The sequence below is a fragment of the Cololabis saira genome, chromosome 12, assembly GCF_033807715.1.
Source record: "Cololabis saira isolate AMF1-May2022 chromosome 12, fColSai1.1, whole genome shotgun sequence".
Classification (NCBI taxonomy): Eukaryota; Metazoa; Chordata; class Actinopteri; order Beloniformes; family Belonidae; genus Cololabis; species Cololabis saira.
Genome location: NC_084598.1, coordinates 38,709,349 through 38,721,799, shown reverse-complemented (window position 1 = coordinate 38,721,799; position 12,451 = coordinate 38,709,349). Strand labels below are relative to the sequence as shown.

The window sequence follows — 12,451 nt, the reverse complement described above, 5'->3', positions numbered from 1 at the left end:
TTTCATGCCGGAGAACCAAATGTGCCTTTTGAGTCAGTTTCCCTTTGGTGGATAAACTTTCCACTTCTCCATTGCTCAGATACTGCACCTGCACTTCTTCCTGCCTTCCTTCACCTCCATCTGCCTTCATCCCCCGTGTTCTCCTCCCGTGGGCTTCAGCGGTGTCTGATCCATCTCAGGCTCCAGACAACCGCCGGTTCCCCGCAGACAGCCATCAGAGACGCTGACCGTACGGGAGAAATATTGATTCTGCTCGGCCGCTCGCTCATTTTTTCCTTTTCCTTTCCTTGTAAAGTTCCCTTCATACTTACATCTTGAATTATTGCTAAATCTGTCTGTCAGGAGCGACAGCGCTTGGTCCTGCTGACGGAGAGATGCTTTCCTAAAGAGGCGTCCTGAGGGATCATTAGGGAATAATCTTTTCAGTGTTGTAGTCATGTTTCGACTGGATATATTATTCAGACCACTCGTTTTGAAAAAGGACGCGTCATGAAAATAATTTGTTTGTGCTGCCGAAAGCATCTATTTTAGTGTCTGAGGGGAGCAACTACACAAAAACAATCCCATCAATGTTCACAGATCTGAAAAACTGGTCTGGAGGCCAATCAAACCAATCAGATTAGGGTGGGGGGTAGTACCAAAGAGCCACGATTGAAACCAACCAAGATAGCTGAAAGAACTGGTAAGAACCCCTCGGACCAACGAAGGAAGGATCTTGCCCCAGGTGGAGGAGTTCAGGTAACAGCGGGAGATTGACAGGTGGATCGTCTGGCATCAGAAGTCCTGTGGATGGTGCATCGTTGAAGAAGCACCTGAGGCGAAGGGAAACTCCTGATTTACCAGTCGGTCCACGTTCCCAACCTCACCTAGGGTCACGGGCTGTGGGTAGTGACCGAGATCATTGATACGAGTGGGTGAAATGAGATTCCTCCACAGGGTGCCCGGGTTCCTTTGCCCTTAGAAGTTCAGTCATACGGGTGGGACTCCAATCGAGAGGAGCCAGATGAGTTTGCACGAGCATCTGGTGAGGATGCCTCCTGGAAACCTCCCTGGTGAGGTTTTCAGGGCATGTCCCCCTTGGAACTAGATCCCAGGAACCCAGGACCATCGGGGGGACTATGTCTCTTGGCTGGCCTGCAAACACTTTAGGTTCCCCGCCAGATCCTGATGAGCTGGACAACGTGGCCAGAGAGAAAAGAAGTCTGGGCTCCCCTGCTTAGGCTACTGCCCCTTTGGACCAATACGTTGTTTATCTATAAAACCAAAAAAAAAATCACTAGTGTTCCTGCAGCCACTTCAGATTTCTCATCTTGAGGAACCACATTAAAATGTTTATTGAAGAGGATAGGAATTAGGGTGGCCTGCCGGTCTAGTTCCTGACTTGTGGCCCCTTAACAACTGGGGCAATGGGGTTGACCACCTACATCCTCCACGCCACGGTTAACCGGTCCCATATTCACTTCTGCTCTGATCTTCAATTCATGTTGCATTCAGTGTATCCTAAAAGTGGAAAACTCTGTGTTCGGTGCTTCAGCATTTTATATTCCAACAGGTAATCTTAGGCTGCTTTTAGACTACGTGACCTAGAGACTCTGCAGATTGCTGATCTGTTCAGATTACGGGACTCGCTGTTGCGTAACTAGGATCCTTGACCTATTTTTTCCACATTGTGACTGATCGCCGTCGGATCTGACAGACTTGGTTCTCATGGGAGCGAAAATGGTCGTAAAAGCAACGTAACCTCCAGACCTCTAGGGGGAGTCCCTGAGCTGAAAACGACAAAACTAGCGTTGTACTTGCTTTGGGATTGAATAAGACGGGTATTTACTCACACCTTTTCAACGACTCACATAGTGCAGGTTTTTTTGTGCAGTGATAAAATGTAATGTGGTTCCCTTTTCAGTGGATGAGACTTTTGCTAAAAAAAATGTCAGCTTGAAGAGTTCAAAATCCCACTTTAATATCTGAAGACGAAGTCGGTAATAAAAAGAAAACCTATTTACTCTGACAGTGCTTAATTAAAACATAAAGCACCAAGGCAGTTCAGCAGGTTGCTTCGTAACCACTGCAATCTTGTTTTTGTTGGACTAATGCTGCAAACATAAACTTGTAATGACAGTCACTTATATGGATTGACAATATAAATGTAGAGAAAACGTTTTTTTTTCCCCTTTGGGCCCCAATTTGGTATAAACCTGGTGATTCCTTCAATTACGAGCCAGGGAGGCCAAAATCATTCCCAAGGGGGATTTGTCTACGTGACCTTTAACTGATGTCACCGTTCTCATTACTCTCCTCAAGGTGAGTTCTATTTAAAGGATAGCGAGAAAAGATAATTAATCACACGGAAATTACACACGGTTATTGATGAGGGTGAAGAATTATCTCCATTTTCAAAAGTCCTTATCAAGAAGAAGTGTCATGGATTTTCATGGTTAAGACATGTGATGCTTAATGCTGCAAAACTGAGCTTATTCAGTTTTATTTTTGGATTTTAAAGGGTTTATTTTTCCCAGTATCAGGTCTGCATCTCCTGGGACACTTGGGAGGACATTTTCACCTTTCTGCTGCACCTTCAGTGTCTCATGGGAACGATTCATGTCGGGACTTTAACGTACATCAATACGCCGGGTGCCACAGCTAATTAAAGGTGATTTCTACCCTAGAGTGCACGAGCAAAGTCCATCCTCGATGTCGTCCCCTGCAAAGGTGGTGACCGGGAGGATTCTCCCGCTTGAACTCTGTTCCTCAAACCTCCAGTTTAACCTCATTACCAGTCGTATCTCGTTAAAAAGGGCCTGGAGGGAAACGTTCAGAACCCCCGAGTCCTATTAGGATGCTCCTCGCTGAAGGGTGGTCTTTTTGTGCCCAAAATGTGTTTGGACAATGTTTTTCAGACAAAGGTCGTCCCTGTAAAACTGTAAAATAACGACCATAGTAGTTTACGTGCAGTCAAAATTCGGGTTAAGGTCAATATTCCGGTTACTGAAACATTCGGAATAATCTATTTACATGCGTGAGCAAACAGGGTCATTTACCCCTGTATACATGGTTATTGTAATCATTTGGGATATCTGGATCAAACCAGCGACGCACGGAGAACGTCATGACGTAGGGCTGGGCCATTTTGGACAAAAATAAAATCCCGATTTTTTTCTCTGAAAACCCGATTTTTGATTTCGATTTTTTTTGGTAAAACTACAAAAGACAATGGAATATTGTTTCAATTTTTTTTTTTTTTTACTTTATTAAAATGACAAATAAAAATCAAAATGTTTCAAATATTTTATCTTTATTTTTAAAGAAAAATAGCAAACAAATTTCCCTCTTGGGAATGAAGTGCAATTGAAAGATACTGTAAATCCTCCTTGAGTTTAGTAAAGTGACAACATTTACAATCTTCTTGACCAAACAAAGATGACTCGACGAGCTCTGTCTGTAATGCAGCCAGCTGCAAAAAAGGAAAATCGATTTTCAGATTTTCCTTTTTTTTAACATCGTCTTGATTAATAAATCCGATTTAGATTTAAAATCGATTAATCGCACAGCCCTATCATGACGCAATTCCCATCATTTCCGCTTCTTCTTCCTGTATCCAAATCCAAAACAAAAACAATAACAGCAGCACGGCGGATAATGAACAGCCCAGTAGAAGTTGTTTTGTTTTGCGCTTTGGTGCTGGTACTGACCCACCACTTTGCGCAACTTTTCATTCACCTTTTTGTAAATCTGGCTATCCCGGTACTTTCTACCGTCGACAAATGCCAAAATGTTCATATCCTTCATTACATTTATGAAGTGATTAGTCTCCTCCTGGTCTTGTGTTTCTCCGTGTTTATAAGAACTTCCTAAACTCAAAAGACCAAGATTCCTTGCGAAAAGAACATGTGCAGAAAACAAATTCATGTTCCGTTTGATGGGGATATTCCGTTAGACGTTTACATGACCAAATATTAGGGTTGGAAAAGGAGTAACCCAGGGGTCATTTTTGGGTTTTTTAAAACCAGAATATGAGCAATCCGGTTATTCAAAGAGGTTATTGGTGTTTACATGGCCTTGTGCAACCGGGTTATATACGGTAATCCCTCGCTATGACGCTATTCACCTTTCACGTCTCGCTGCTTCACGGATTTGCATTGTGCATCGTGTTCTGCATTCTGATTGGCTAAACAGTCGCCCCGCTTCCTCCGCTATGTTTTTCTTTTGAAAAAACACACCTGCACCACTGGCTTTAGAAGAAAAAGACGCTACAGAGCGATTCAGGATGCAGCAGCAGTCGGGGGAGCAGTGAAGCACCCGCGAGTCACAATTTGTCCTACTGTACTTATTGTATTTTTTTTCATAATCATTTTTCATTTTCTCCCGTTCAAATCTAATTAATTGGTGGGGCGGTGCTGATCTCAGCAATTTGAAGCCTTGTATAATAACTGTAAACAAAATAAAGGTTGCTACTTCACAGACTTCACCTATCACAGGTTCTTTTGGAATGTAACCCCCCGCGAAAAACCAGGTCTTTTATTCAAAATAAAAGACCAGTACACGGACGCTACGTCAACCAGCGGAGGTCCGACAGGTCAGAGGGATCCAGATGTCTTTCCCCACATGCATGAGGCGAGGTTCATGTGAGAAGTTGACCAGCCAACCAGCCTTATAATGATATAATAGCCAGGGCTGGGGATCGATTAAAATGTCAAGAATCGATTCGATTCCGTTTCTTAAGATTCAGAATCGATTATCAAGATTTGATTCGATCTGATTCGACTCGATTCCGATATTGATTTGGGTTAGTGTTATTAAAACAGTTTTTTGAGTTGTTGCATGAATTATATGACTGTAGTTATGCAACATATTACTACTAGTATTATATTGAGATTAAACAGCAAGTATTGCAGCTAATGATGCTGTAAGGACCAATCAGCTCCCAGAATGCTGATAGAACTGCTTTCAGAAACATCATGTGGGTCAGAATTACCAAACAGATCCAGGGAGGAAATTTTTTTCCACATTCCGTTTTTATTTGTTCAATTTTTGGTCTATTTTGGTTTTTAATTTTTGAGCATTTGGTTTTTAGCATTTTTTGCAAATGTAACCCCAAGACAGTATATAAAGTAATGAATAAGACAATTTATGCAATTATAACCTAACACTTTAATGTTTTCATACCTTTAAACATATTTAAAGCCAAAAACATGGCACCGGTTATTCTCGTGTCCAACAAAACATTCCTTTTTTGGGGATAAACAAAAAAATAACCAAAAGTTGTAATGTAATGATGAAAAAAAAAATACATAAATAAATAAAAAAGAACCCCCCCCCCCCTCCAAAAAAAAAAAAAATCGATCTTTAGACATATGAATCGATTTTTAGGAATTAATATGAGAATCGATTTATAATTTGGAAATCGATTTTTTCAACACAGGCCTAATAATAGCAGAAAGATGAAGTGATGAGGAGGGACGGGCCTTCAAACATGCAGATCTGCTTCTGAAATCACAGCTGGACCACAGTCAGGCTCGGACAGACGGACACCGTGGCTGCAGACGTCTCGTCAGGTTTGTGGAGGCGTTGAGGTTTCAGTCCCGGTCCTTGCAAACCTTTACCCCCCCCCCCTGCCTTATTTGTTCCCTAATTACCTTCGTTAAAGGTCACCAGAGCCAGAAATACTCTTAGAAGTCTAATAATTTACTATTAATCAGTCGAGGCTTTTTCATAATTAACAGAAATAAAAACGAGGTTGCTGTTTCACCATTTCTCACCAAGTATCCTGAGAAATTAACCTGATGGATAAAATCTGCAGAAATCTGCTTTTATAAATGAGCTCCAGGTTATAATGACATCACGTTATTAATTTACCAGTTGTGTGTTTATTTAAGTAAAGTTATCGTTTGTGAAAGTCAGAGTTTATTGTTCGCAATTAAAACTCCGGAAAGGCAAAAAAACGAATCAATTAATTTAGTTTGAAATAAAGAATAAGGGAGGGGAGAATTTCATCTATTTATCAGAGATTAAACTCTTGGATGAGGTTTTTTTTAATCCAGGTCCTGCAGTTCCTTGACTGACCACTAGGGGCTGGATCCAGAATGACCCCCCCATGACCCCCATCTCAAAAACCATCCAATTTCCCAGCAGAAATAAAGGAAAAATTGGTTCTGGTTTACATTAGATCACGTAAAAATTCTGTAAAGCGACAAATGTACGTGTACTTGGGGGCGTGGCCTAGTGAGTGACAGCTTGGTTGCAATCCATGGTGTCAAACAGCTGCTTTCAGTGAGCTGGACTTCTGAGCTGCCAATAAAGAACTAATAGAGAATATTCATTTCTGTTTTGAAAGATAAATTGGCTTGTTGTTGTAGTTATTCTTCTCAAAGAAGGACGGGACCGGTTCTGAATTGGACTTAATGGCTCGACATGTTGAAAGGTACATTTCGCTGTAAACGTGTGACGGCAGCTCTGCAGGTATTTCGGCTGGGTTCTGCTGAAAGAGCTCGGAGTAAAGCTAACTTTGATTGACATTCGGTGGGCGTGTCCTCGTGTGCCTTTCAAGCAATATGGCCGCTCCCCTCACAAAGAAAAACTGTTTTCATAACACCTAATGCTTCGTCTACGCTCAGCTCCAACAGTATTTGACTCAAATGACGATTCCCCATTTAGCCCGTTTGGCCCGTTTTGGGTTAACCTGGGTCGGCTCCTGCTACGTAGCGTTTGTTGTTTTGGTGCAGTCTTTGACTGACTTGAACACAAACACGGGTGCATGTGGAAAAAAGACGTTGGCCATAAGTAATCATACAAAACCACCACATCAATGCCACTTTCAGGAGAATCGTCTCAGAACGAACTGGTATCTAATCACAACTGCAGCGCTGCATGAAGGAATCGTCCAATCAGATCCTTGGTTTTCAGCCGTTCGAGCCAACTCATTACTTACGGCGACCTTGAGTGCCATGAAAGGTGCCTAACAAATGAAATGTATTATTATTATTAGTGCCACGGCTGCGCCAAGTGGCACGCCTCCTCCATAGCTATGCAATAGCTATGGAGGAGCAGTGCCTCTTGGCGCAGCCAGAGGCACTATTGTTATTGTGTCGATTTATTTTACTTATTCATTTTCCGGACAGATTTCGGTTCGCTACTAGTCCCGCAGCTTTGAGAAAACGCGAAAAGTAAAAACGTAGAAACGTGCGCCTTAAGCGGGAATCGTGTGCTATGACTTTTATTAGCGATTGGCATGCACGTTTTTGCGCAACGTATGCTTTTGGCGCCATCCGGAACGCATTGCGAGAACTTTGGGGCCTCACCACTCGCACACCGTTACTCGGAAAATTCTGAAGCGATTTAGAAAGTTGTAGGCCCTGAATTTAACTACAGTCCTGTGGATTTTCAGAGCGATGGCACAAATAGTTTGCATGAAGTGCAAAAACATTTCCAAATTTCCAAACTAATGGAGAGATTTTCCCATGTAAGTGAATGGGGCAGAATGTCACAATGTGGGTGGAAGGAGGTTCGAAAAAACCCAAAATTCACCTTTTTTCTGAGTCACGTATCTTTCTCATACTTGCATGTAGAAATGTCATTCAAACTTCAAAACGGAGGAAAACTTTCTCTTCTCTCTCCAAACCTGAAACAGTTTTATCCTAAAATGTACACTTTTCAAGATATGAGCCCTCAAGCGAGGACTGGAAATCACTTTTTTGTCAAATTTAGAGTGGAGCTCTCATTTTTTAGAGTGGGAGGGACAGTAAAAAAATGACCTTAATTTTTATTTTTAACTCGAGCTCACGGCCGAACCGTGAAAGCTAGGTTGTCCCTATTGTCTGCTATAACTTTTGAATGGTCTGACATAGAGAATTCTGTGTGGTGTCATCGGACTTAGTTTTGAGTCCTTCACCTTTATCGCTTGCAAAATGCAACAATGTACACAAATGGGCAGCAGCTCGCCGTGGCACTCTCGAAATTTCTGCGAGGAAATTGTCTGGTTATTATCATTATTACAAAGCTTCTGCAAAGACGAAGACTAATAAAACAGCTCTCATCCGGCTCTCAACCTCTCCGACTTCACTTCTCTCGTTGTTTCCCAGAAAACACCACGTTATCCGACTCTGCAGACATGCAGTGAAATAGACGACTGCTCTCGCCAACCAACCAACCAACCAACCAATCATCCAACCAACCAACATCACGCTTTGCTGCAACAGAATAAACACAAGAATGATGCAGCAGGCCAGCGGTTCTTCTCCCGCTCGGATCCAACAATATAAAAGCCGTTTAAACCTGGATGCGTCGTCCTCCACGGCCGCAGACAGTAAACACGGAGCAGACCGGGATTCACTTCACTCTGCTGGTCGTGAAATCGTTCAAGCGCAGGGTTGTATTTCAACACCGAGACAAAAACAAAGAAATAAAAGAGGAGAGAGTCTGCTGGAGTCTTACGATAAGGTCCTCTCCAGTCGTCCTCCAGCGGAGCCGATGATCTCCCCGAGCGTGCAGAAGGTCTGGCCCAGGAAGTCCTTCACAGGAGAGAGAAATACTGTCAAACCAGGTTTGGAGACACGGAGTAAATCACAAGAAAGAAGAGCATCATAACTAACGGGGATGTACTTGTATTTCATTTAGGTTCAGTTCTGATTTTTAACATATCTGAGCAGAATCAGCTCTTTGTGATCCCATCTGATCCGGGTCTCCATGCCGACGGGGAGACGGTTGCTATAGTGACCAGCACGAATCGATGTAGACAAACCAAAACGGCGGGTGGTGAATTAGAAACGGTTATTTGGAGTTACGGGAAGGTGATGCGGACCGAAGCAGTTTCGGGGCCGTACTTACAGTACGGTCGCCTCTTGGGCTTCAGCTTGTTTTGAAAACCACTGATGACGCGGGACGATGGCCGATGCTTCTGTTTGCTTTTTTGTGCTGCAAGTCAGTTTGGTCAGTGATGGTTGGAAAGGTTCTTTGAAAAGACCCGGGTTGTTTTGCTCCATTTATCCAAAAGATTTGTTTCGTTCATTGAGACTTTCCATAAAAACGCTCAACAAATCTGCCAAGACCGGTCAGGGCCGCTCTCTCGACTCCGGGACTAACGACAGGAACAAGACTGATTCATGGCTGTAAACCAGGGGCCGGCAACCCAAAATGTTGAAAGAGCCATATTGGACCAAAAACACAAAAAACAAATATGTCTGGAGCCGCAAAAAATGAAAAGTCTTGTATAAGCCTTAGAATGAAGGCAAATGGCGAAAGGCGAAATGTCGAGAAAAAAAGTCGAAATGTTGAGAAAAAAGTCGAAATGTCGAGAAAAAAAGTCGAAATGTCGAGAAAAAAGTCAAAATGTTGAGAAAAAAATCGAAATGTCGAACAAAACATTCCAAATGTCGAGATTAATATTGAAGTATAATCTCGAGAAAATGCAAAAGGCGAAATGTCGAGCAAAAAAGTCGAAATGTTGAGAAAAAAGTCGAAAATGTCGAGAAAAAAAGTCGGAAATTCGAGAAAAAAAGTAGAAAAAAGTCAAAATGTCGAGAAAAAAGTCGAAATGTCGAGAAAAAAAGTCGAAATGTCGAGAAAAAAGTCGAAATGTTGAGAAAAAAGTCAAAATTTTGAGAAAAAAAGTCGAAATGTCGAGATTAAAAAGGAAAGGAAAAAGGAAGAAAAAAGAAAAAAGAAAAAAAAGGAAAAAAAGAGTAAAAAAAGAAGAAAAAAAGGAGAAAAAAAGTCAAAATGTCGAGAAAAAAGTCGAAATGTTGAGAAAAAAAGTCGAAATGTCGAGAAAAAAGTCGAAATGTCGAGAAAAAAGTCGAAATGTTGAGAAAAAAGTCAAAATTTTAAGAAAAAAAATAGAAATGTCGAGATTAAAAAGGAAAGGAAAAAGGAAGAAAAAAGAAAAAAAAGGAAAAAAAGAGGAAGAAAAGAAGAAAAAAAGGAAAAAAAAGGTCAAACATTTTTGAAAAAGCTCCAGGGAGCCACTAGGGCGGCGCTAAAGAGCCGCATGCGGCTCTAGAGCCGCGGGTTGCCGACCCTTGCTGTAAACCAATCATTCTTGATCCTTGACAACATTAGTTTGGCCTTCCCACATCTCCTGAATCTGGAGACAAGTCTCCAGTGTCCCCAGATCAGATAACACTAGTGGGTCGAGGGTTCGAGGGGTCGAGCCTCACAAATGACCCCCCTGTAGTCTGGTTGATGTATTCATTGTTTGTTGTAAAGCCAACAGAACCACATCGTAAACCACCACCGTCTGTGGTTTTCGGGCCGCTCTGGATGCGCTGCGAGACTCGGTCCTCCAGAGTTCAATAGTTAACAGCCGGAGAATGAAGTCAGTTACTCAACAACACTCAAGATCTCTCATATCAAACGCTACTCCCGGGTTAATGCCACGGATAATAAGCTCAACAGCAATTATGAATGAGAGTTAAATCAGCAAAGGGCAGAGGCAGGGATATTAAAGTCATTAAATTACAATTTCATCTTAATGTCATGTCATTTTAAATTAAACATTAACTTTACGGCTCAGTTCCATCATTAACATAAGTGTTCATTAAAAACACTGGATCAAGCTTTGAGGAGCGTTCTTGAGTTCAAACCACCATGGCTCCGTTATTAGATGGGAAGGAGTGGAAACTTTAGCCTTTTTTATCATAAATATTCAATTCCAACCCTCCTCCATGATTCTGACTACAGTAGTAATCACATTGTAATCACATTACATAGTCAGCCAGCTGAGCCAAGACTGGGCCACCTGCGGGTGCTTCGGGACGGGGGAGGGGCCGCGGCGGCACCTGCTGCTAGCTGAGAAGAGTGTGAACAATACAACACTTTACTTTAGTCTCCAAAACTCTTCTAAGACACCTGAAAAAAAGTTGCTGGATTCGACGCTACTGGCTTTTTTGGAAGAAGAAATAAGAAGAGTTGCTAAATATGGCGACAAAGTTGCTAAATTGCTAAACAACAGCTCTACTAGTCTCGTTTTAGCTCTGGCAGCATTCCTGTCATATGTTGACTGGGTAGCGACACCTGAAACGAGGATATTTGTCCTGATTTGATTAGAATAACTATAAAGTAATGTTAATTAGCACCAATGGTTAGCAAGCTAAGTTAACTAAGCTAAAATAAGTAACCGATTGAAATAAATTGGGCAAGTTCCAGTCGGCTTTCCAGGTCTTTCAGTTCCAGCCGTCTCCAACATTTGCAGAGTACAAGAGTCATGTGACCCTTCGGTTTCTGAAGAGTGGTTTAGGAGCTCCCGGTTCTGACGGGGAAACAAACGAAACCCCGCCCACTAAATGTCAATCAAAGTTGGCTGTGGATACCAGCTCCTACAGTCGATACCCGCCTAATTATCTGCAGAGAATCTGTCGTTTCACACGTTGAGTAGTTGAGTTGTTGGGCTAACACTGATAGCTTCGTAAGCGCGTAACGATTATTGATGATGGATCGATGGTCAAATCTTCAGGACCCTTTTTTTTTTTATTATGCACTTCGAGAAAAAAGTCAAAATGTAGAGATTAATGTTGAAATACAATTTCGAAAAAAAAGCCGAAATGTCGAGAATAATATTGAAATACAATTTTGTGAATAAAGTTGAAATTTTGTGAATAAAGGCGAAATTTCGAGAATAAAGTCGAAATTTCGAGAATAAAGTTGAAATATATTTTGACTTTTTTCTGGAAATTGTACTTCAACATTATTCTCAACATTTCAACTTTTTACCGCAACGTTTCGACTTTTTTCTCTATATTTCAATACGATCTTGAGTCCGACACACCCCCTCTGGTACGGAAGCCAGCAGGAATATGTCCTTGGTGTTGCCGTACTTTGGGAGGCGGGGAGTAGGAGGTGGTGTTTGGTGTCATTTGGAGTCCTTCGGAAGATATTAGGAGTTTTTTGCGAGCCTCTTCTCCTTATAACGGTAGCGCCTGGGGCATAGACGGACACAGACGATAAAGCGTCTAAATAACACATGACTGCCGCGAAACTCTTCATTTCTTTTATGAATCACTAGATCTGCTTCCAGGACCTGTTGTAACATTGTGGCGCTGTCTGTGTAATAAATAAAATAAATAAATCCGTTTGTAAACAAGACCTCTGAACTCATGACGTCATCTCTGTGCGCGCGTCCCAGACACAGCTCCGTGTACAGAAACCTCACGCTACTGTTAGTTTACTGATAGTTATTTGAAACATGTCTGAATATTTGTCAAATTCTGAGGTTGTGGACGACGACTTTGAATATGATGGACGTCCTTACCGTTTTGAGCCGGAGTATACGGCTGAAGAGCTCACTGAACGGAGGACAGAGTGCGTGCACAGAGATGATGTCATGAGGTCAGAGGTCTTGTTTACAAACTGATTTATTTATTTTATTTATTACACAGACCGCGCCACAATGTTACAACAGGTCCTGGAAGCAGATCTAGTGATTCATAAAAGAAATGAACGAGTTTCGCGGCAATCATGTGTT

At 41.9% G+C, this 12,451-nt stretch overlaps 1 protein-coding gene across 1 annotated transcript in view; it reads right to left on the bottom strand.

Annotated features, from left to right (window-relative positions):
- Positions 1–12,451, bottom strand: part of cpne9 (copine family member IX) — a 137,576-nt gene that overhangs the window by 68,712 nt on the left and 56,413 nt on the right. Inside the window, exon 6 of the mRNA XM_061735068.1 lies at positions 8,428–8,504. Within this exon, the coding sequence (XP_061591052.1) occupies positions 8,428–8,504 (77 nt within the window). The remainder of the gene's footprint in view (positions 1–8,427; positions 8,505–12,451) is intronic.